General features: G+C 41.8%; 1 protein-coding gene across 15 annotated transcripts in view; it reads right to left on the bottom strand.

The window, feature by feature from the left end:
• BAZ2B (bromodomain adjacent to zinc finger domain 2B) overlaps nucleotides 1-23,195 on the bottom strand; it is a 535,524-nt gene that overhangs the window by 46,699 nt on the left and 465,630 nt on the right. For all 15 annotated transcript variants that reach the window (XM_033946167.1, XM_033946164.1, XM_033946160.1 and 12 more), the window contains 4 exons: nucleotides 20,546-21,192; nucleotides 19,848-20,115; nucleotides 19,570-19,725; nucleotides 10,188-10,348 (listed from right to left, as the gene is read on the bottom strand). In XM_033946167.1, coding sequence (XP_033802058.1) covers nucleotides 10,188-10,348; nucleotides 19,570-19,725; nucleotides 19,848-20,115; nucleotides 20,546-21,192 — 1,232 coding nt within the window. The remainder of the gene's footprint in view (nucleotides 1-10,187; nucleotides 10,349-19,569; nucleotides 19,726-19,847; nucleotides 20,116-20,545; nucleotides 21,193-23,195) is intronic.

The following is a 23,195-nucleotide window of genomic DNA, read 5'->3' as shown; positions in this document are numbered from 1 at the left end:
CGAACAGAATGCTAGGAATGATTAAGAAGGGGATCACGAACAGATCGGAGAAGGTTATCATGCCGATGTACTGGGCCATGGTGTGCCCTCACTTGGAGTTCTGCGTCCAGCACTGGTCGCCGTACATGAAGAAGGCCACGGTACTACTCGAATGGGTCCAGAGAAGAGCGACTAAACTGGTTAAGGGGATTGAGGAGTTGCCATACAGTGAGAGATTGGAGAAACTGGGCCTCTTTTCCCTTGAAAAGAGGAGACTGCGAGGGGACATGATCGAAACATTCAAAATACTGAAGGGAATAGACTTAGTAGAGAAAGACAAACTGTTTACCCTCTCTAAGATAGGAAGAACGAGAGGACACTCTCTAAAGTTGAAAGGGGATAGATTCCGTACAAATGTAAGAAAATTCTTCTTCACCCAGAGAGTGGTAGAAAACTGGAATGCTCTTCCAGAGTCTGTTATAGGGGAAAACACCCTCCAGGGTTTCAAGACAAAGTTGGACAAGTTCCTGCTAAACTGTTGAGACTAGACTCATTTGGAGCACTGGTCTTGACCTAGGGGCTGCCACATGAGCGGACTGCTGGGCAGGATGGACCACTGATTTGACCCAGTAGCGGCAATTCTTATGTTCTTATGAAGAATTCGGCCTATCATGGGCAACAGAGGAAAGACGTAGAAAAGTACTTTCTATGGCCAAGGCTGGACTAGAGCATCCAGACCTGCTATTCTGGGCTCAGATCATCAACTGAAGAACCTGTCTGCCTTTTTGTTCTTTGCTGTTGCCATGAGATCAAATTGCAGCTGACCCCAGCAGTGGCTTGAAATGCTGAATCTGATAGCATCCACTCGCCCAGAGATAGCTGGGAACCCTTGGTGCTGCCCTGACAATTGACATATGCTATCACAGTAGCATTGTCCGAGAAGACACGGACCGCATGGCCTTCCAGAGTCTTTTGCAATTTCACCAGAGCCAGCCGAATGGCTTGGAGTTCCAGCTAGTTGATCAGTCACTTTCTCTGGGAGGGCAACTAACACCCTTGAATCGGATGAAGGTTGCAATGAGCTCCCCAGCTGAGAAGACTGGCATCTGTCATCACTAACACCCAGGATGCAATGCAAAGGGGCATGCTCTTGGAAAGGGACCGAGGGCAGAGTCACCATCTTATGTAAAGAATCTGCAAAGACCAGCATGTGAGTAACGCACATTGGAGAGGATGCATGTGGGGCTCTCGCCCAAGGAACCACATCTATCATGGCTGCTATAGAATTCAGGATTTGAAGATAGTTCCACGCTGACAGATCTGGCTTAGACAGGAGGCACCATATCTGAAAACAAAGCTTCAGTCTGTGTGCCTTTGGAAGATAGACACAGCCCATAGCCATGTCAAACAAGACCCCCAGCTACTCCAGAGACTGTGTTGGAGACAAATGACTCATTCAGTAATTCACAATCCAACAGAGACCCTGCAGGACTTGGATCACCTGATCTACTATGCATCGACCCTCAGACAATGAGGGAGCTCAGAACAGCTAATCATCCTGGTAGGGATGAACCTGCAGCCCCATCTTTCGTAGGTGAGTTGCCACCACCACCATCACTTTGGTGAACGTGTGGGGAGTTGTCGCCAGTCCAAAAGGCAGGGCCAAGAACTGTTAATGTTGTTCCAGGACATGAAACATGAGAAACTTTCTGTGATCTGGATAAATGGGAATATGCATGTAGGTCTCTGTGAGATCTAGAGGATAGGAACTCTCCCAGAGCTACCACCGCTGAGACAGATCAAACTGTCTCCATGTGAAAATGTGGGACTCTGAATGCTATATTCATGTCCAACTATCAGAGCCTCTCTTTGGCATGATGAAGAATATGGAATATTTGTCCGAGCCCAAGTCTTCGGCTGGCACAGGCTCTATGGCCTGAATATCTAGTTGTCTGCTCACAGTGGCTTGTACTTGGGAAGCTTTGTCAGAGTGTCCTACAGGAGAGTCCACAAACTGATAGAGGTTTGGTGAATTCCAGCTTGTAGCCGAACTGGATGATGTCTAGAACCCAATGATCAGACAAAATCTGGAGCCAGGTCTGCAAAAAGTCCAAGAGGCAGTCCCCTATCTTGAGAGGGACTGCCTATGACCTGGTGTCATTACGATTTATTGGCAGAGGGGACAGCATGGGGTGCTGAAGACTGGTTGTGTCTGGGTCCGATAAACCTCTGTCTGTAATTTTGGGAAATCTCTAAGAAGAGAAGCTAGAATACTGCCAAGATTGGCTAGAGCCACAAAAAATTAGAGCGACCTGAGCCTCTAGAAGTTCTGGGTCTGCTATCAGGCAAAGTCTTGGGTCGATGGTCCAGGGCCACCATAAGGGCAGTACTACCAGTCCTGCATTCAGGGGCCCGGAGCTGACAGGGGGCCCGGGCTCCCCCAGGGTCCTAGGCAGTGTTCTAAGGCAGGGGCGCCAGTAGCTCGCCAAGGCAAAGTGAGTCGATCACCCAGGATTCACTTTGTCTTGGCGATCTAATTTATCGGGCCGATCAGTCTTCCTCTCCCCGACGTCAATTCTGCAGTCGGAGAGGAAGTTCGGGCCAGCCAATCGCTGCCTGGCTGGGCGGAACTTCCTCTCCGACGGCAGAATTGACGTCGGGGAGAGGAATGCTGGTCGGCCCGAAGCAGGGAGAGCATGAGTTGGCGTCGGCTTTGGGGCCTGTTATCCATTGGTGGGTCCTGTTCCCCGATGGCAGTGGCAGTGGCTTGTGGAACGGCAGGGAGAAAGAAAGAAAGGGGGCAGGCAGGGAAACAGAAGGAAAGAAGAGAAACAGAAAAAAGAAAGGGGGCATGAAGAGAGGAAGAAAAAGTTGGGGGAGGGAATGAGGTGTGGAGGAGAGGAAGCATACAGGCTGAAAGAAGGGAAGAAAGATTGGATGCACAGTCAGAAGAAGAAAGTGCAACCAGAGACTCATGAAATCACCAAAGATAGGAAAAATGATTTTATTTTAAATTTAGCAAAGTGGAGGCAGTATTACCACAGTTTTCAAAGGAATTTGCCCAAATAACTTAATAGTTAACTGGGTAAATTCCCAGAGATGAAAACTTCCCTTCACTTACTATGCACAGTTCTGAATTTATATCTGCTGTCTATATTTTACAATATGGTCCCTTTTTACTAAACCGCAATAGTGGTTTTTAGCGCAGGGAGCCTATGAGCGTCAAGAGCAGCGCTGGGCATTCAGCGCAGCTCCCTGCTCTAAAAACTGCTATTGTGGTTTAATAAAAAGGATGGAGGGTATATTTGTCTATTTTTGTATGGTTATTACTGAGGTGACAGTGCATAGAGTCATCTGCCTTGACCTCTTTGAAAAAAAACCAGAATAGGAATGATAATTAACATTTTCTCAGCGTATAGTGTGCTTTGTGTTTTTTAACTTTATTGTTGGTAGATCATTTTGACTTGGTCATAAGTAGCTCACAAGCTCAAAACGTTTGGGCACCTCTGAGCTAGAGTGTTGAAACTGTGTATTTCTATTTTATCCCCCCTTTTACAAAACTGTGGAGCGTTTTTTAGCGCCAGCCGTGGTGGTAGCAGCTCTGATGCTCAGAATTCTATGAGCGTCAGGGCTGTTACCACTGTGGCTAAAATCCACACTACAGTTTTGTAAAAGAGTGAGGGGTTAGTTTGTGATGACATATTCCATACTAGGCGAAGGTGTTTTCTGTGTTCTGTGTGTTCGAAAGACATGGTTTTCTGTTAGGATTGACTGTGTAGGATTAATCTGTGCTGGTCTGGCTTGTTTAGTTTTACAATGGGTGTATTGATGTACTACTCACTGCAATATGTAAGATGCTGCCTTTTCCTAGGTACTCATGTGTGACGTGTGGTTTGTTACTAAAAATCATGTTTTTCTTATAGATGGGGGGGGGTGCCAAAAAATAATGGGCCCCGGGTGTTACATATGCTACGTATGCCACTGTATGTAAAGATACCAGAAAGCTGGTGTAGCAAAAACTTTAAGTAAACTGTTATTCTTCTAAGTTTTGAGTATTTAACCCTCCCACAATCTCACGGGCACTCGTTTCAAGTTTATTGAGATTTTGATTTAAACGCAATATCAAATATTTTCAATGCGTATAACAAAAATAAATTTGGGGAAATAAATAAAACCATTTGAACAATAAACATACAAACATATCCATAGATGATTAAAATTACATAAGGAGTACAAGGATAAACTACATTTGTTTAAAAATGCGTTCTCCGCGCCTGCTCATAAATTTGTTGACTGGAAGGATCCAGCAATGTGGCCAGATGTCATTCAGGACAAAGACAGAGAAAGAATTGTGCAATTTGGATTAATGATGGAAGATGATTTAAAGCAAATGGCACAGTCTATGAGTAAAGATCTTGACGGACGTTCTTTTTATGAATATTTCCTCTATGCCAAATCACCCAATGGACGTGAGAAGATTTTAAGGGACTGGCTTAGGTGGAGCATTAGCAGAAAAGTATGTGTGTATTCGGCCCATGGAAGAAGGGGGGGTGTCGGGGGGGAGAAGGGGTGCGTGGAGGGCCCAATAGGATTGCTCAGTAAGGGGCCCAGAAATTTCTGATGGCGGCCCTGCGATGGTCTACTACACAAGTCATAAGATTGTCTAGACCAGTGGTCTCAATCTCGCGACCCGGGGACCACATGCGGCCTGCCAGGTATTATTTTGAGGCCCTCGGTATGTTTATCATAATCACAAAAGTAAAATAAAACAGTTTCTTGATCATATGTCTCTTTAGCTATAAATGACAGTATTGTTATTAAGACTTAGCCAAAAGGAAAGTTTTATAAACTATAAAGAGTTTTACCTCATGCAAAATTGTCATTTCATTAATAAGACATTTACTATTTTTTCTGCGGCCCTCCAAATACCTATAAATCCAAAATGTGGCCCTTCAAAGGAATTGAGTTTGAGCCCAGTGGCCTAGACCCTTTCCAAATAACAGCTGCCCCTTAAAAGGGAGTCTGCTGTGAGTAGCTTTAGAGGTGGAATCTCTAGCCCATTGTCTGATCCAGAGCATTCTGCATGCAGAGATTAAATAAGCTGATGCTTTACTCATCATATAATCCTCAGGTGGTGTTTCTGAGGATTATGTGAAGGAATTATGAGAGGGGGACTGGAAACAGAACAAAAAGATATTGCTCTATTGATTACATCTTAGGTTCATTGAATGTTCTCACTATATACTTGAAACTTAAAAGCTAGTGCTGAAGTGGGGATGCTTTACTCATGACACGAATAATATCAGGGAGCATCTGCTATATAATTCACTCTTGTTTTGACCTTTAATGTTCTCTTTCCTATACTTATTGTAGTTCTTCCCGCATCTCTCATGTGCAAGTTTGTAATGTCTTTGTTTCCACTGTATTTTAAATAATTTGGACCCCTGTTTTTAATTGTAAATCTCTTTGAAACCATGATATTGCGATTGAATCAAAATTTTAATAAAACTTGAAACGATCTCCGAGGCCTTAAGCAGTAAAAGACTAACGGCCTCTTTCATGAAAGCTGTGATAGTGGCTGTGCTGTGCTAACGGCCCCGAAGCCCATAGAGATTTAAAGGGCTTCGGGGCTGTTGCCGCATGGCTTTGTAAAAGAGGCCATAAGAGGGAAATGCACCTAGTGGGACCGAGCCCTCCTGTGCAGTATCCGAAGTGCAACCCATCTTTGCTTTGGAAGGACGGCTTTCCTGAAAGGCTTTCCACATTAAATTGATGAATTCAGGATAGAAAGCCATACTAGGTAGCACAGAGTTACACAAAGATGACTAATTTGTGTCTCTTTGGTTCTGTAGCTTCCACGCCCTTTTGCGCAGGACTGATGCTGTTTCTAGGGCCAGAAAAGAAAATTGCCCATTCAGCATATCACAAGTAATTTGAAAAATTAGAGTAGACTCAATTATAATTTCTGGTGGAATTCATTATGTCACATCTATAAAATGGAAAGAACAATAGCTATACAACAAGGGAATTCTAATAATTTTAATAAAATTTGGGAGCCATTAATTTCTTATTGTAATGAGTAGATACCATTTTCTAATGAAATATACACCATCTAATGATAGGAAGGGGGAGGTTTTATATTAATTTTCATATTGGGAAAATAATAGAGGGGGTAATTTTATGGGGGGTAATTTTATGTATTATAAGATAAAGTAGAAAGATTGTCAAGTGATATGTTTAATTTTACTGTTATGATGTTTGTACACTTGATGTAAGATTGAAAATGAATAAATATTTAAAAAGAAAATTGCCCAAACCACTGGGCTAGCCGCCCTATCCTCAGCCAGAGAGCGCAAAGGAGAGGTTAAGCCTCTCCTGCATGTGCAGCACAGCACATGGTGCAAGGATGCTACTGAGGCATACAATTTGCGCATTCTTGGGATTATTGGTACAAGAGCCCAAGGACTCCATCCCAAAGTTTTGAGGCAAAACTTGCAGATTTGGAGCTGCAGGAAACTTTAGAAAAAAAGATTGGTAAAATTCAAGATGACTGCCTTCAGGATTTTGGCACCAAAATACTGAAAAACAACAAAATTTAAAGGAAAAACCAGTGAAATTAGGATTTTGGGGGAGGGGGAACATGGAGGAACAAGCACAGGCCACAGAAAATTGCAATTTCTGACACCCCCTGATTCATTTCACAAGTTGTGACAGCCTTACTCACTGTGACTTGTGCTGTGAAATGTGCTGCAGCCTGCCTCAGCTCTGAAAAGTAGCCAGAAATGGAAAAGAAATCCCTGCCTCATCCAGAATGTCTTTCCAATGCTGAATCTTCAGGCTGCCAGTCAGACTTGGTGTCTGACTGAACCCTCACCCCCGCGGACTGACAGATGCACAACCAGAAGGGGAGCCAGCACCCTGCGAGACATCGCTAAGTCTCCTACGGATGCCTGACAGCCTGCACTCAAACCTCTGCCAAGCAGTAGGTGAGCCACGCTAACTGGGGATGGCCTCAAGCTCCAAAAATGCATCTGCAGGCTAGCTAACAGATACCACAGCTGCAGACCACCACCATCTGCTTCTTCTCCATGCAAGTAGAGCTGGACCCACAAATAGGGAAGCTCCAAGTATGAAAAACCGAGAAACCTCCCCCCCCCCGAAAATAATTTGAAGAAAATAAAGAAAAAAAAATAGAGTCGAACACTCCTTCTGGCTTGTGTGCAGAGGGTTAAAACTGTAAATGGCAGTATAGCTCTCTGTGAAGTTGGAGGCTTAGAGAAAAAAATTCAGAGTGGATTCCTTCTGCAGAGGCTTGTGGCATGGGGGAGATAACCCACTTGCACAGAATTGCACTAGAATTATAAATACTGAGCTGATTTTCAGTGAACTATGTGGAGTTAAAGTTATCAGGATAAATTAATCCTGGATAACTTTAAGCAGCTATTCAGACAATTCAATCTGTTAAATTGGGGTAGAGGACTAGCTTAGTGGTTAGTGCGGCAGCCTGAGAACCTGGAACTAGGTACAATTCCCACGGCAGCTCCTTGTGGCTCTGGGAAAGTCACTTAACATTCTATTGCCCCAGCTATAAAAAAATAAGTATCTGTATCTAATATGTAAACCATTTTGATTGTAACCACAGAAAGGCAGTATATCATGTCCCATTCCCTTGCCCACTGCCGAATATAATCAGTTCAAATTATCTAAGTAAAGTAATTCATAAAATTTGCACAGCTTAATTTTCAGGCATAGTCCCTAATATGCACTATTGTGCTAGTATACATTAACACTGTTTAACATATGATTAGGTCGAACTATATAAAATAGGATGTATGGTAAAATAACGTGTTAACCATATTAATACATACAAAACTAGTGCTACCTCTGGTAATCCAGACAAATCATTTGACTATCAATCTCACTAACTGACCTTACTACTGATTTACTTTTTTTTTTTTACTAGTTAGTATTCTGCTGGCAGCTAAATTAGACCCAGATATTCAATGCAGGGCCATGTCTAGGCACTAGCACTGAATATCAGGATCTTTCCGGGTCTTTCCTGGTCATTGGCACTAATGTGGGTTCTGGATGAACACTGGCTGGGGCCCACAAAAGGGATGTCATTATCCCACAAACCTGATTCCCCCTCTCGTTATGATCCCCTCAACTACTCCCACGGACTCCAAGGCACTCCCAGGTACTTGTATCTAGGGATGATCTCTGGCATCTCATCCTTTCCATTTCTGCCCTGTCAGCTTTGGCCTCAAAATGGTGGCCCTGACCCTGAGTAGTAGCTTCACAGTGCTACTGCGAGGGGGTCAGCCTTCCATTTAAGCATTAAGAGAGGGGGGGTAATGGGTGCAGAGGGGGTATGGGGTTAGCGACCCAGAATTTATGTGGGTGCTGGCTAATATTCATTGCCCCTGGCAGACGCTGCTTCTGAAAGCTCTAATATCTTTATGAAGTTGATTTAATGATATAGAAATAACACATTTAAATACAGTGGAACCTTGGTTTACGAGCATAATTCGTTCCAGAAGCATGCTCGTAAACCAAATTGCTCGTATATCAAAGCGAGTTTCCCCATAGGAAGTAAGGGAAACTCGTTTTGATTCTTTCTACCTCCTCCTTCCCCCTCCCCCGAGGCTACCGGTGTTGCTCCATCACCCCTCCCTCCCGCTCGAACCAACATCGCACCCGCCCCACGAATGCCCCCCCCCCCGCGAGAACCGCATCGCACCTCAGTGCTGGAAGTGGCATCCGCCCGCCCTCCCTCCCAAACAAGCTCCTTACCCCATTTGCTGCTTGCCAGTATGAGTGACAGAAAGATCCCGCCTCTTGCCTGGGCTGGGCCTTGAGTAAAGCATCAGGCAAGAGGCGAAATCTTTCTGTCACTCACACGGCAAGCAGCAGATGGGGTAAGGAGCTTGTTTGGGAGGGAAGGCGGGCGGATGCCGCTTCCAGCACAGGGGTGCGATGCGATTCTCATGGGGGGGTGGCATTCGCGGTGGGGGGAGGGTGCGAAGCTGGTTCGGGGGGTGCAATGCCGGTTGAGCGGGGAAAGGTGCTCATTTATCGGGACATGCTCAGTTTGCGAGTTAAGGTTTGCGGGAGTGTTTTGCTCATCTTGCAAAACACTCGCAAACCGCGTTACTTGCAAACCGAGGTTTCACTGTATTTGTGAGATTGAGTAACTGGTGGATTTTCAGATTTAGTTATATTCAATTCCAGCATCCACATAGTTATGACTGCCTTTTGTGCTGTCTTATTTAGTCACTGCATAAGTGCCAGCTCCTCCCTGATTCCACCCTTGGAGTGCCCCTCCACTGCCAGATTTATCCTCTATAATAAAACCCTAAGCGCACATGCGCACTTAGGAGGCCGTGATGTGTGCCTCCATGGCCACATTCCATTTGCGGTGCGTGAGGCGGCTTGGGGCGCGTGCAGTGGATTGAGCGGCGTTTTTTCTCAGCAACGGCAGGAGGGTGTTGTACGGGTGCTGCGAGGTGTCCCATGCTGGTAAGAAGTGGAGAGGGAGGGGGAAAGGGGGCTGCTTTGGGGAGAGGGGTGTGCTGGGGGGCAGACAGCAATCATGCTTTGCTTTGGGAGGGGGGAAACAGAAGGGGGCTACGGAGAGACAGGCAGGCATAGCACAACAGAGAAATACAGGCAGGCAGGGGGCCAGGGAGAGAGACAGACAGAAAGAATGACACAGACAGGGGGCCAGAGAAAAAGACAGAAAGAAAACAGACAGCAGCCAAGGAGAGAGAGATAAAGAAAAAAAGATAGACAGCGGCCAAGGAGAGAGAAAAAAAGAAAGACAGACAGACAGGGGGCCAGGGAGAGACACAGACAGAAAGAATGACATACAGACAGCCAGCGTCCAAGGAGAGAGAGAGAGAGAGAGAAAGAAAAACAAAAGACAGACAGCGGCCAAGGAGATAGAGAAAGAAAAAAAGACAAACAGCCAGCGTCTAAGGAGAGAGAGAGAAAGAAAAAAAAAAAAAAGACAGACAGTGGCCAAGGAGACAGAGACAAAGAAAAAAGACAGACAGACAATGACTAACGAGAGAGAGACAAAGAAAAACAGACAGACAGGCTTGATGTCTGATTTATGTATATCACCAACACATGATGTACTTACTCAATCTCCATTTGGAAAAAAAATCTAACTTTTCTGAAAAAAGTTTGTCATTTTAGCATGTTACCTTGACTTGCAAACTAGCTGATGCCACTCTCCTTTCTAGATCCTCCACTTGTTGGAGGATAGCTAGATCATACTCCATTGCTTGCTCTTCTACTGACCAGTTCTCCACAACATCACGAGTAATCCGTTTTCCTTCAGTGTCATTTACTTCAATAATAGCAACTGCATATAGAAACAGAAACGGTAATATTCTAGAGCATACTCTTGCTTCTTAAATACAAAATTTCTATATCTTGTTAATTTTGCTGTCTTAAAAATTCAGTAAATAAAAGGATATTTAGAACATAGAACTGATGAAAATCACAGGTTTCTATAACATCGGGTTACAACCCAAAACTCCACAGTTATGGGCAGAAGCATTGCTAGGACGAAGACTGAAAATGAATTTACCCATTTGCTGCATTGAGCATCTGGAGAGAGTTATATGCTCTCAATCTCATGCATAACATCATCTTCAATAAAACGTATCACTGCCTTTAAAGCATCTTTCTTTTATTTTCTGTTAATCTTCATTTTCCTCTTTATAGATTCTTTCAGTTGAAACAGTGCCTGAGCCATGCCTTTTCCATTCCTGAGGGCTGGAAGAAAATCTCCTCCTAGACATACTTTCATGTTCTTAGAAAAAGTCTGGGGCTACAGTAAATAGTGACTCCTTCAGATTAATATAATTCAACCATCACAATCAACCCTCCCCCCCACCAAGTACAATCCTGGAACAACATAGCAATATGAGATAAATGAGATCCTGCTAAGTGTAAGGCAGTATTCAAACTACCTGCCAGTGCCCGATATTCACAATGTCATTTCACATATATTTATCATCTACTGTAGGAGAATATGCATTCCTAGGGGTTGGGGAAAACTTTGGAAATAAATATTAGAATTTTCAGAAAAATGTTGTATAAATCACTCAAGAAAAAAATATCTGTACAAGTTATCATATATAAATTTAAAATGTAACCACAGAAAGCCAGTATATCAAATCCCATTCTTATATATAAACTTGCCCATGTATTTTTCCTAGGATAATTTTCAAAGTGAAAGCATGCATATATATTCATTCTGAATATCTGGCAAAGTACATGGACTGAAAATTCCCCCTAAGGGGATAATTCTATAAATAAAGCACTAAAATTTACATTCTAAATACATACATGCATAATTGAATAGAATATCAGCACATACATGTGCTAAAACTGGACAGACAAATCACCAATCTGCTGTCCTCGACCACAGACTACAAAACCTTCAAGAAAGAAACTAAAACCCTACTCTTCAAAAAATACATAAAATCTTTTTAACACGACCAGTTCTTACCCAATCCCCATCTACCCACTATACAGCCATAACAAATCTAAAATGCTTCTAATTATTCAACATGTATTACCTTAAGGTCTCGACAACTCTTATGTAACTCTTACGACAACTCTTATGTTATGTTACAATTCTTGTAACCTCCTGACAACTCTTATGTAATCCACCTTGAACCGCAAGGTATTAAGAACATAAGCAGTGCCTCTGCTGGGTCAGACCAGAGGTCCATCATGCCCAGCAGTCCGCTCACGTTGGCGGAATAGAAATCACTAATGTAATGAATGCTGAAAATTCAATGAAGCGCTAATCTGCAAATATGTACATATCTTACATAGTGTGTATTTTACATGAAGTTGGAATTTGGGTGGAACCCACGCTTAGGGGGATGTTATCAATGTGGGCTAGTGTTATGTTATTTTTAGGGCTGTAGTTGACTCAAAATCCTAGGAGTGACCTTGGACAGCACCAAGGTCACTACGCATATCTAACATGATCAAAGCTAGTTAAACTCCATTAAAATCTATCCCACTTGGCACCTCTTTTCTATCTCAGCAATCTGTACAGTACATTATCCACTCATGGGTCATATTTAGGTTGGATTTCTGCAATGTACTTCTAAAGGGAATCAAGTTCACGATAGTCATTACCTGCAATTCATTCAAAATTCTGCCATACATTTATTGACAAAATCTCAAAAATATGACCATGTGACACCTCCTCATTGGAATGAAGTTTGCTTATCCATTTCCCATCATATCACTTACAAACTTGTACTCTTAGCATTCAAAATATTCCACACTGGTCATTCCCCCCCCTATCTTTTTTGCCTAATAAAGCAGACTCTCTGTTAACCAGAACTCAATCAACCAGAAAAAAATCAAATAAATACTGTAGTATTTTGAATAAAAATGAAAATAAAATCAGTTTCTGGCAGAAATTTAAGTGTAAACTTGGCATGCCACACCTGAGTACGCCCACGCTTTGCCTACCACATGTCTGGTAATTTGTCTGGAACAGTTTATTGTATGGCATAGTATGGGATATGGTATTAGTTAGACCTATTTTTAAAAAGTCTAATCTAATCTAGTCTTCAGCTTATATACCAGGTAATCTCTTGACGGAGCTCGACTTGGTTTATAAATTCTCAAGAGACCAGAATATACATAAAATAAAGAGAAATAAAGATAGTAGAAATTAATTTAGTCTATCATAAAAGTAAATCTTGCAACGTTAGCTATTAGTAGGTAACTCTCAAGCAACCAGAAAGCAGTTACTTACTGTAACAGGTGTTATCCAGGGAAAGCAGACAGATATTCTCACACAAGGGTGACGTCACCGATGACGCCCTGGTACGGACCACTTTAAAAGTGCATTGCCACTTTAAGACTTTAGAAAGTTCATGAAAGCCCACACCGAGCATGTACGAGTGCCTTCCCGCCCGACGCGGGGCACACATCTCCTCAGTTAAGATAAACTAGCTAAAAAACCAACCAGGGGAGGTGGGTGGGTTGTGAGAATATCTGCCTGCTATCCCTGGATAACACCTGTTACGGTAAGTAACTGTGCTTTATCCCAGGACAAGCAGGCAGCATATTCTCACACATGGGTGACCTCCAAGCTAACCAGAATGGGATGTTGGCCTTCAAGAAAATAAATATTATCATACAAACTGGCCGAAGTGCCCATCCCATCTGGAGAAAAAATTCCAGACAATAATGAGAGGGAAATGTGAGAACTGAGGACCAAGGGGCAGCTGTATAGAAATCCAGAAGAGAAGTAAATGCAAGGAAAACTACAGAAACTGCCCTAACTCAAACTGGATGGCTGTGACCTGACTCACCAGGTGCAGACCAGGCTCAGTAAAATCAGATAACCAACAGTGAGGAACTGGTTCCTTAGATACAAAATATCCCCAACTTGTTAGAATCAAATGAGACAAAGAGGTTGGGGAGAAGTCGTATAAGTGTTGATCCTGGTGATGCAAAAAAACAAGCAAACTTATAGACCAGAAAGGAGAGAATGAGATGAAACCTTTCCACCCCGTTGGAAAGAAACTGTGGTTATGTACGCAGAAGCATTGTATCAGAGAGGAAAACTGTGAAGGCTAAAGCTGCCTCCAATACTTGCAACTCACTGACACTTGAGACAGAAGTGAGTAAGATAGGAAAAAAATAACTTTCCAGGTGAAAAAAAATCCAACAAAAAACTGAAGAGGAACTTTGACCATTGGCTGAAATGTAGGCTTCACTAACCTGGAAAAAAATCCCATGAATGTCCCAGATTACAGGTGAAAGTGTGAGGGGCAGTTTGTCATGAATCTGAAGACCAATGGAGGAGCAGAGAGAGGTTGTCTCTCGATTGAATGGAAAAGACTGAGACAAGCCATAAAAAGCTTTCCCTCCAGTAGCATGTGAAAAGGTAGAACAGTACTGGGAAAGATTCAAAAGAGAAACATCACACCATTCCAACTGACAAGGAAGTGGGATGTGGATGACAAAGGAGACACCAGGAAGAAAAAAACCGAACTCACAGTTGATTTTGATAATAACATAGTGAGGTTGGTATCCTGGAGACATCTAAATCTTGTGGATAGTCTGAGAGAGATGATATACAGAAGAGGTCAGCATGAAAGAAACCCAACCACCAGGTAAAATGAGTGCAGGCTGAAACAAAGAAAATGTCCATGCTAGTAGACAAAAATGGCAGGGGTAGTTGCTCCCTGGTGCTGAGAAAATGAAGAAGGGAGAACCAATGTTAGTTGAGCCATCCAGAAGCTAAGATAAGCATGGTGGCTAAGTGCTGTTGTAGACTGAACAAAACCAGCAACAGGAAAAAAGAGGACGAAATGCATAGAAAGAAACCTGCTTGTCCAATCTATAAAAATGCCTGTCATTCAGACAATGCAACGAGCATAGACTGAAGCAAAATGGGGTGGCTTAAAGTTGGTGCGAGTCACCAAGAAGTCCATCCGTGAAGAGCCGCATTAAACTGAAAAGTATGGAAAACTGCAGAGCTAGGAGTCCATTGGTGAAGTCGAAGAAGTATGCTGAATTTGCCTGAGAGGGAATTCTGCTCCCTTGGAAAAACAGACAATCGGCAAGATAATGAGGTAAGCAATTGTCCAAAGCAAATTTGCTTTGAGCTTTTTGACATAACTGGAGAGACCCTGCAACTCCATGTGTTTATGGAATATAAGGGTAGTTGATTGCCAGGACTCAAAAAAATGTTGAAAAAACATTAAAAGAAAAAAGGGACACCGTAAGGAGATATGAAAAAATGCGCTCCTTGAAGGAGGAAAGTTCTTGGTTTAGAAGGACATCCAGTTGCAGTTCCCAGGTATAAGGGGATGAATTGTCAACATCATCCCTTGAAAAGGAGGAAAGTGCAAAAAAAGAGAGCTTCCTTGCTAAAAAGCAAGGGTATACTGAGAAGTATGAAGACGGAGTCTTGCTCGTATTGTTCCATGTCACATGGAAGTCATGTGGCCTGAGAAACCTTCAAGTGCCTTGCAGAAAATGTTCAAATTTGAAAAGGTGGAGACAGCGGCAAAGAAGAGCAAATTCAAAAGAAATGCTCTCAGTAAAGAAGAGGCCAAAAACTGAAAACTTCGGTAAAGTCACCACCGAAATTGAAGGATAGTAGGCATAGCGGAAAAGAAAAATCCCAAGACGACAAGAACAGAGTGTTGGAGCCAAAAACACAAGCATTCCTTCTCAATATTGAAAAAAATGAGAGGACGTAAGAAGGGTCTGATAATGCAAACTGCACTAGGTGATTGAAAAGTGCAAGCACATAGAGGAAGCCCTAAGGAATGATAGAAAATAAGAGGTTTCTCTGAAACCCAAAGAGCTAAAACTCGGGATGAGTAAAAATATTGTACCCGGGTGCGAAAACAGCAGAACCGAAAGGTGTGAAAACCAATCAAGCGGGAAGGAGAAAAAAACTCCAGACCCCTAGAAGTCAAGGATGTCAAGAACCAGATAGTCTAACAAATAAAGAACCTCCCACACCCCAAGAAGTCTACAAAGATTAGGGGAAAGAGATGAAGTCCAACTCCAGACTGAAATAAGAAATATTCTATAAATTAAGAGTATTAAACGGACAAGCCCTCAGTCACACAGCAACCTCTGGAATCTCCAGGGAAAAGCTGTCGCGGGTTTACACCCAGAAAGGTGTTAACTGCGAAACATCCCCGGGCTTGCTCCGGATAATATTTCTAGTGCCTAAATAGTGCAAATGTGCAATGTGTGAAAAAACTCAAATGAAAAAAACACACATTATCAAAATAAAGAAGGAATTCATCTCTTACCCCTAAGCTGGGGGCCAAGCTGGAAAGTTAGTGTCCAAATCCAACCAAACTCAAAAATACACAGCCTGAAAGAACTTAGCTTCTCCGTGTGTAGTGGAGGTGGTGATCCACAAGCAGTAAGTAAAGTAAATGTCCAACGGACTCCGTTTCGGGGGTAAACGCCCCCTTCCTCAGGAACCGCACTGCTCAATGACTCTCAAGTTCGTAAGTAAAGCAGGAAAGAAATGGCACTGGTATGGAGAGGACGCCCTCTTTTTAACTCGCAAAAACAGAAACAGGTGGAATGAAATGGTCAGGTGACCAAGCACCTGACCCGCGACAGCTTTTCCCTGGAGATTCCAGAGGTTGCTGTGTGACTGAGGGCTTGTCCGTTTAATACTCTTAATTTATAGAATATTTCTTATTTCAGTCTGGAGTTGGACTTCATCTCTTTCCCCTAATCTTTGTAGACTTCTTGGGGTGTGGGAGGTTCTTTATTTGTTAGCTTGTTTGTGTACCTCCTCGATCTAGGGTTCCATTTTTGTCTTGTTAAGAACCAGATAGTGGCAGAAAGGCAAAAGGTCCCAAACCCCAAAGGGCTAAAGGGCCCAAAATTTAAAAGAGGGCAATAGAGGGGAAAAATTATCCTAAAAAGGATTGAGCAGCCTCCTCCTCCTCCCCTACAGCCACTCCCAAACCTCCAGCATGAAGTATAAAGGGATGTAGGGAAGTGAATTATAGTCTGGATGTTCCCAAGCAGACACCCTCCAACATTAGTGGAACAGTGGAAAGCAGCAAGGAATGAAAACACCTGGTTGATCCTGCATCACAGCAAAAACAAGAGCTGTAGTGACAGGGAAACTAACTGATAGGCCTCCACCCTTGTTAGTTCCCGTCAGCCCAAAAAAGTCAATGCTTATGGATGCTTCTGGTGGTAGCAATCTGTAAGTACTGAGAAGGCAGAGTCAAGCAGCAGAAGACGACACTGTGTATCAATCAATTTGATGTACAGTAGGAATGTCGACTCTTCTTCCAGAGCAACACCGAAAAGAAAGTCTTAATGATGAGGATATGCTCTGAAAAAACATGTCAAAAAGGGTGACGTGAGTTGAATGTTGCCGCCACTAGATCCTGAAGACTTCTTCAAGGTGTATTGTGACTAGCGATTCATAAAGAAGTGAAGGCATATCAAACGCAGAGATAGGAATCACTCTGTATAAAACAAGTCCCATAGAAGCCCCTGAAAATGAGAAAAAACAGAGATTGTAATCTAAAGAAAAAATCTGTGTTAAAAAGGGAAAATGTAAAAATTTTAATATTTCCTTAAAAAGTTTGGTGAAGACTGAAGAAGTAGTCAGGCAGCGGAAGACGATGATGTGAGCAGCTGAAGCTAAAATTGAAGAAATAGTAACATCATGGTCCGGGATCGATGTCGAACACACGGTGTCGAAGGCTCGAGATGTTTTCTGCAATGCTTTTCCGGACTGGACCAATGTCGACTCAGGTGACACCTATCTTGCAATTTCCCAGAAGAACTTGCAACATTACAATTGGTGCAAACTGCAGCGATCAGGCTGATTTTGGGTCTGAAGAAGTTCGACCATGTAACTCCTTCCTACTGATTCCTGCATTGGCTGCCGATGGAGGCATGTGTGAAGTTTAAATTTGGATGTTTCTGCTTTAAGGTACTTTTCGGCCTAGCCCCCAGATATATAACTGACCTTTTCTCTTTCTCAACCAATCGACTTAAGAGAAGCTCAAACTTGAATTTTGTTTCTCCACTGGTTAAAGGATGTAAATTTAAAAGACATCATCAACATCTCTTCTCTTATCAGGCAGTATTATGGGGTAAAGATCTGAAACAATTACTCATGCTTGCGAATACTTATGGGGAAGTTAGGAGACACCTAAAAACATATTTGTTCCTAAAGTACTTAGGCAGCCACACTGAACAATCTTTCCCCACAATAACTGACCGCTAAATCTTAACTCTGTTAGTGCTACTCAATCTGTAACTTTTAAATCATTGTAAACTGCATAGAACTTCACAGTCCTGCAGTATATAAATTGTTATTATTATTATTATTGGTGTTGAATGTTTGACAAGGAGTAACGGCACTGATGAAGACTCCGCTGCAGATGAAATCGGTGTCGAAGACTCAGACCAGAGTGGCACCAAAAGAATCGGTGTCGATACGGGCAAGGAATGGGTTGGCACCAGCCTCAGAAAATGCTCACCCAATTCTTCCCCAAGCAAGTTGTGCATTTTGTGTGTTAGGGTAAGCACCAGTACCGCTGTTTTGCAGACTAGACAGGCACCAAGAGAGGTGAGGTTGACAAGGACACAATAAAACACACACCTAATTCCTGTCATAGCAAGGTATCAATTGTTTGCTTAAGGAAGAGTACCAGTACCGGCAGTTTTTACTTCGGTACCATCAGAATCACATTCTGGTTCCATAAGGAAGAGGTCGGGACCGGGCAGTGACAGAACTCCATCAAGAAACAGTATGGGGAAGCTGAGTCTCAGGTGCGAAGAAGAAAACACTGGTAAGCTTTTGAGTCTGAAGGAAAAAAACACCAGTACCGATTGCTTTGTTGCCGGTACCACCAATGTCAAGGTCCAGTGTCGTAATGATCAATGATGAGGCACTTCACAGGAACAGATGATGAGTATGGGACATATATAAACACTGGTACCATTGGCTTTATCACCGGTACCCATGATGTCATGCTCCAGTCCTATGAGAATGAGGCCTAATCAAGCCACTACTCAAGATTGCTTACAGGACTATCTCAAGTTCAGCATGACTTGACTCAATGCTAGTGTAACCTAAGTCCCAAGTGAAGAAGTCCACTTACTCAAACAGCACAAGATGACACCGGATGCAGGCAGTACTGCTGGTGTTGCTAAGTGCGGTGTCACCGAGATTGACGTTGGAGTCAATATCGACATCAGTCTTTGCTGAAAAAATTTTGACAACGCTGGATCCTTCGACGTCAAAACTTCGGCCCCACATCCCGCCCTAACCACTCCTTCAAAAATGCCCCTTTCAGCTCTGGGTGCACAGCGGAATTCAGAGGCCTAAAAGCCCATGAATATATCTAAAAACCCGTTCCAATTTATCGGCACTTGGATGTCTTGTCTTTTAGGTTGTCCAAGTGCCGATTTGGGCGGGTTTTAGATGTATTTCTGTTTCGATTATGAACCCTTAGTATCTGCTACACCTGCCAGATTTCAAAGCTGAAATAACCAGTAAGGTTTGCTGTTAGAATCTCAAAATACGAGCTAGAAAACATGACAGCAGACACATGAAGCATCAGGACCTATCTTACAGATGATTAAAAATATATGTTAAATTTCAATTTGCAATCCATGGGGAGCTAATAAAAGACCAGGATAATATCTTTTACAGGATATCTCAACAATTTTCCAGCAGTTCTGCAGAAGTTGTAATCAGTTAAAAAATTTGGGGGCAAATCAAAGAACAGAAAATTGTAATAATTAGGTTGTCTAGAAACTACCCCTTTCCCCTTTATCAAGCTGTGCTAGAGGTTTATAACACAGGCCAGTGAGGTAAGTGCTCCGACATGCATAGGACTTCTATGAGCATTGGAGCATCTACCGTGACAGCTCGTGTTAAAAATCTCTAGCACAGCTTGATAAAAGGGGTCCTAAAGCATGTAAAATAGATTCTAAACATTTTTGTTTAAAAAAAAGTATACTTTGCTACAATAATTAATTTAACTAGTATATTTTATATCCTGCTGCATTACATACCATCTTTATTCTTGATGCAGGCCTGTGTAATATAATCCAAGTGTTTCTGAATCTGCTTTTGTAAGGACTTTTCTCTTATTCCCCTGAGATGTAGAACTTTAAGCAAAGCTTTTAGTTCCTCTGGATCAGTGATTCTCCACCAGCCAAACTGCATTTCTAATAGATAACAATTGTACAGACACTTCTTAACAAAACTAAATATACATTAAAATAATTCAGTCTAATTTAAGCAAATATTACAATTCCATTTTAGGACCATACTACCATACTGTATGTACCTTCAGGTATGGGTTTTGGAATAGAATAATCTACTGGTTTGGATACTTCAACTGCTGTATTGGGAGTACAAGCTGACTTTTCATTTTGTGGCACCGGTGATTCACTTTTACTTCCATGAATGGTGGGTATCATGAATGAACTTCCATTTCCTTCTGACATCCCTAACCCAAGATTAGGTAAAAGAGATGAAAATGGAAGCGTTGATGTAAGAACTCCAGCTGGCCATCCACAAAACTGAACTCCCACTAAAGGTAAGCCAGACTTCATCTGCATTGAGAAAAAAATGAAAATTATTTAGAAAATGGCTTATAGTGGATTGCAATACTATATTATTTTGGAAGGAAATGCATTTTACCGATTTCACATTTGCATTTTTAAAAATGTTTGATTCACCCTACTATATGTAAAACACTTGCCAATTTCTGTAACAAAGGAACTAGCACAAACAGGAAGTTATGTATAACATCTGCTTCCCAAGTTTCATTTGTAGTACTTTTATGTTTTTCATGAAAAGTAATAAGGGATATCATAAAAAGAAAAAAAATAACCAATATCTACTGTATATTGAATTCCTATTTGTTTTGGTCCACAGTCCAAATCTAAATCAAGTTTTAATTTCATCAGCAGTCATATACAAAAACATACAGACTAAAAAAAGAAACAGTAAAATAAAAATATACTGTGTTTAAGAACAAACCTGAAGCGTAAATGGATTTAGTCCCATGGAAGTTTGTGCACAGGATGAAACAAGAACTGGAGATGGGATCGGTGAAGGTGACTGAGACTGGGGATGTGAATGTGGACTCACGGAGGAAGGAACCACTGGCAAATCTGAATACATAACAGAAGTCCTATCACAGGGTGTTCTAGGTAGAAGGCTGAACCACTGTCTGTTCTTTTCTGTAAGAGTCTTTAGTAGTTGATCATTTGGACTGTAAAATTTTCCTGGTCCACTTACAATGGGATTAAAAAAACTGTTAGAATCTAGTGATTCAGAGTTGCATTGTGATGTACTCGGCTGAATACTGCAAACAGGGTTTCTTGTGTTATTTTGATATGCTAATGTACATCCATTTGTGGCACTACCATTTGTTTTCTGAATTATAATATCAGATTCAGGAGGCATTTTTGCTACTTCTAACAACTTGCTTAGTTTTGAGAAAGAGCCAGGTTTTTGCAGAAATAGATTAGTGTTGTCCTTTTCTTTAATTCCTTCCTTCTGACCACAAATTCTTGGATTTAAACAGTTTCGTTTTTCTTCGGCTCTCTCATATGCTTCTTCCTTAATCTGGATACATTCTGCCATTTTCAATCTCTCTCTTTCTTTTGCAATTTCTTCTAAACCTAGGAAATTGAATTTAAAAAATATTAGCTGTAGTTTAAATTGTGTTTATAAGTAAACATCTCTAACAAAATTAAAAAATACAGAAAAAACTATCACATTGTGCACCAAGTAAGCTTCTGTTATATGCCTCAGCTAAAGAAAGGGGATCCTTGGTCTGCATGTGCCTCAGGTTGCAGGATGCAAGATACTCATGTTTGATTTTCCTATCCAACAGGGTTAGTATGGTTCAGATGACAATAGAGGCAGTGGGATCAAAGTGCAAGGATGGAAGAAGCCACTGCTTCCTCTGGATCGGTGGCATGGAATGCTGCTACTATTGAGGTTTTTGTAGGTACTTGTAACCTGGATTGGCCTCCGTGAAGATGGGATACTGGACTAGATGAACCATTGGTCTGATCTGGTAAGGCCATCTTATATTCTTATGTAGAAAAACAAAAGTTCAGCTATTGTGGAGACCTCCATGACCACAGATAAACAATGAAAGTAAGTTAGAAAGAGATTTCTCTTCAGCCCTCAGGAATGGCAAGAACATCTAAATTGCCCATACATGCTTTCAAAGAAGGAATCTATGGAGAAAGAAATGGGGGATTTAAAAAGAACAGGAGGATTCTTTGAGATAGCAATACCCTCTATTAGACCAACATCAGAATTACTGTAGATACTGTAATATTGTACATAAGATTGAGAAAAAAAATACATTTCTCGCAAAACACCTAATTTGAGTGACCTTTGATACAATTCCTTGTATTAAAGGTTTAAACAGGAGATCTAGCCACATAGGCCCTGATTCTATAAATGGTGCCTAACATGTAGGTGCTGAGGAGCACAAGCATCACTCATAAATTAGGCGCCTAGCAGTCTCTAAAGTAGTCTTAGGCACCTGTAGGCAGTGAAATCTAAGGAGCACTCTATTTACGCCAGGGTTTTCTTGGCTTAAACAAGTGTGCGTAAGTTAGACACCTATCAGCACCTAAGTCAAAACATGCCCAGAATCTGGCCCCAAACGCAAAACACACTCGTGACCTGCCCTGTAATCATGCCTATTTTCTGATAGGCGCCTTGGAGTAGATGCCTACCTTGAAGTGGTAGGTGCCTACTATCTAATTAATTGCAATTTTATTATTTCAAAAATATTTTATTGATGACCAATGCAAAATAGAATAACAAACCAAAAGCATACATCGATGATCATTGACACAAAACAGTCATTAATCAAAATATACATCAAAAGAACATGTTGTCATCCTTTTTATTATAAAGGTTAACATCTCTATGTTATCCCTGGATCCCTCCCTCCCACCCTGAACAACAGACATTACCCAACTAACATTGTGGAAACTGGTTTCTTATATCCTCTAGAAACTCCAAGAACAATCAAACTCTATCCCATCCAAACCCTCTGTCCCCTCCTCCATGGCTGAGGATAAAGAAAAACACAACTAGTTTAGCAAAGTTCCAAAGCTACATTTCTCGCTGTGGAAGACAGAGAGTCAAAGATAAAGTCCCCATACTAGAATACCATATATACTTAAATATAAACCAATACAAATATAAACAGTGGTAACCTTTTCCCCAAAAAAATAGGAGGAAAAAAGGTTGATGCAAATATAAACCGAGGTTAGAAATTTGGGTATGTGTCATTTGTCATTCCCACCAAACACCTGGCCTCAGTCACACTTGCAGAAAACAGGGGGAAAAAAAACCCTTTTCAAATACAACCCACAAACTAAAAGTACTGTTGTACACAAACAAAACTCTAATAAGCCATAATAAGACTAAGACTCTGCACAGAGTACACCACAAGAGAATTAGAAAGAAATGCATTTCTTCCTAAACAGCCCAAAATATAAAAACAACAGATATAAATTTTCAAAGTTGACATATTTCAATTGCTAAATTGAAAATAAAACCCATTTCCAACTCTTCCCTCCATCTGTGCCCCATCTCGTCCCCTTCCCGACATCCATGTGCCACTATCTCCTTCCTCTTTTTGCCCGCGGCC

Source organism: Geotrypetes seraphini, chromosome 5, assembly GCF_902459505.1.
Source record: "Geotrypetes seraphini chromosome 5, aGeoSer1.1, whole genome shotgun sequence".
Classification (NCBI taxonomy): Eukaryota; Metazoa; Chordata; class Amphibia; order Gymnophiona; family Dermophiidae; genus Geotrypetes; species Geotrypetes seraphini.
Note: the sequence above shows the minus strand (reverse complement) of the source record. Positions and strands in the feature narration are given on the sequence as shown.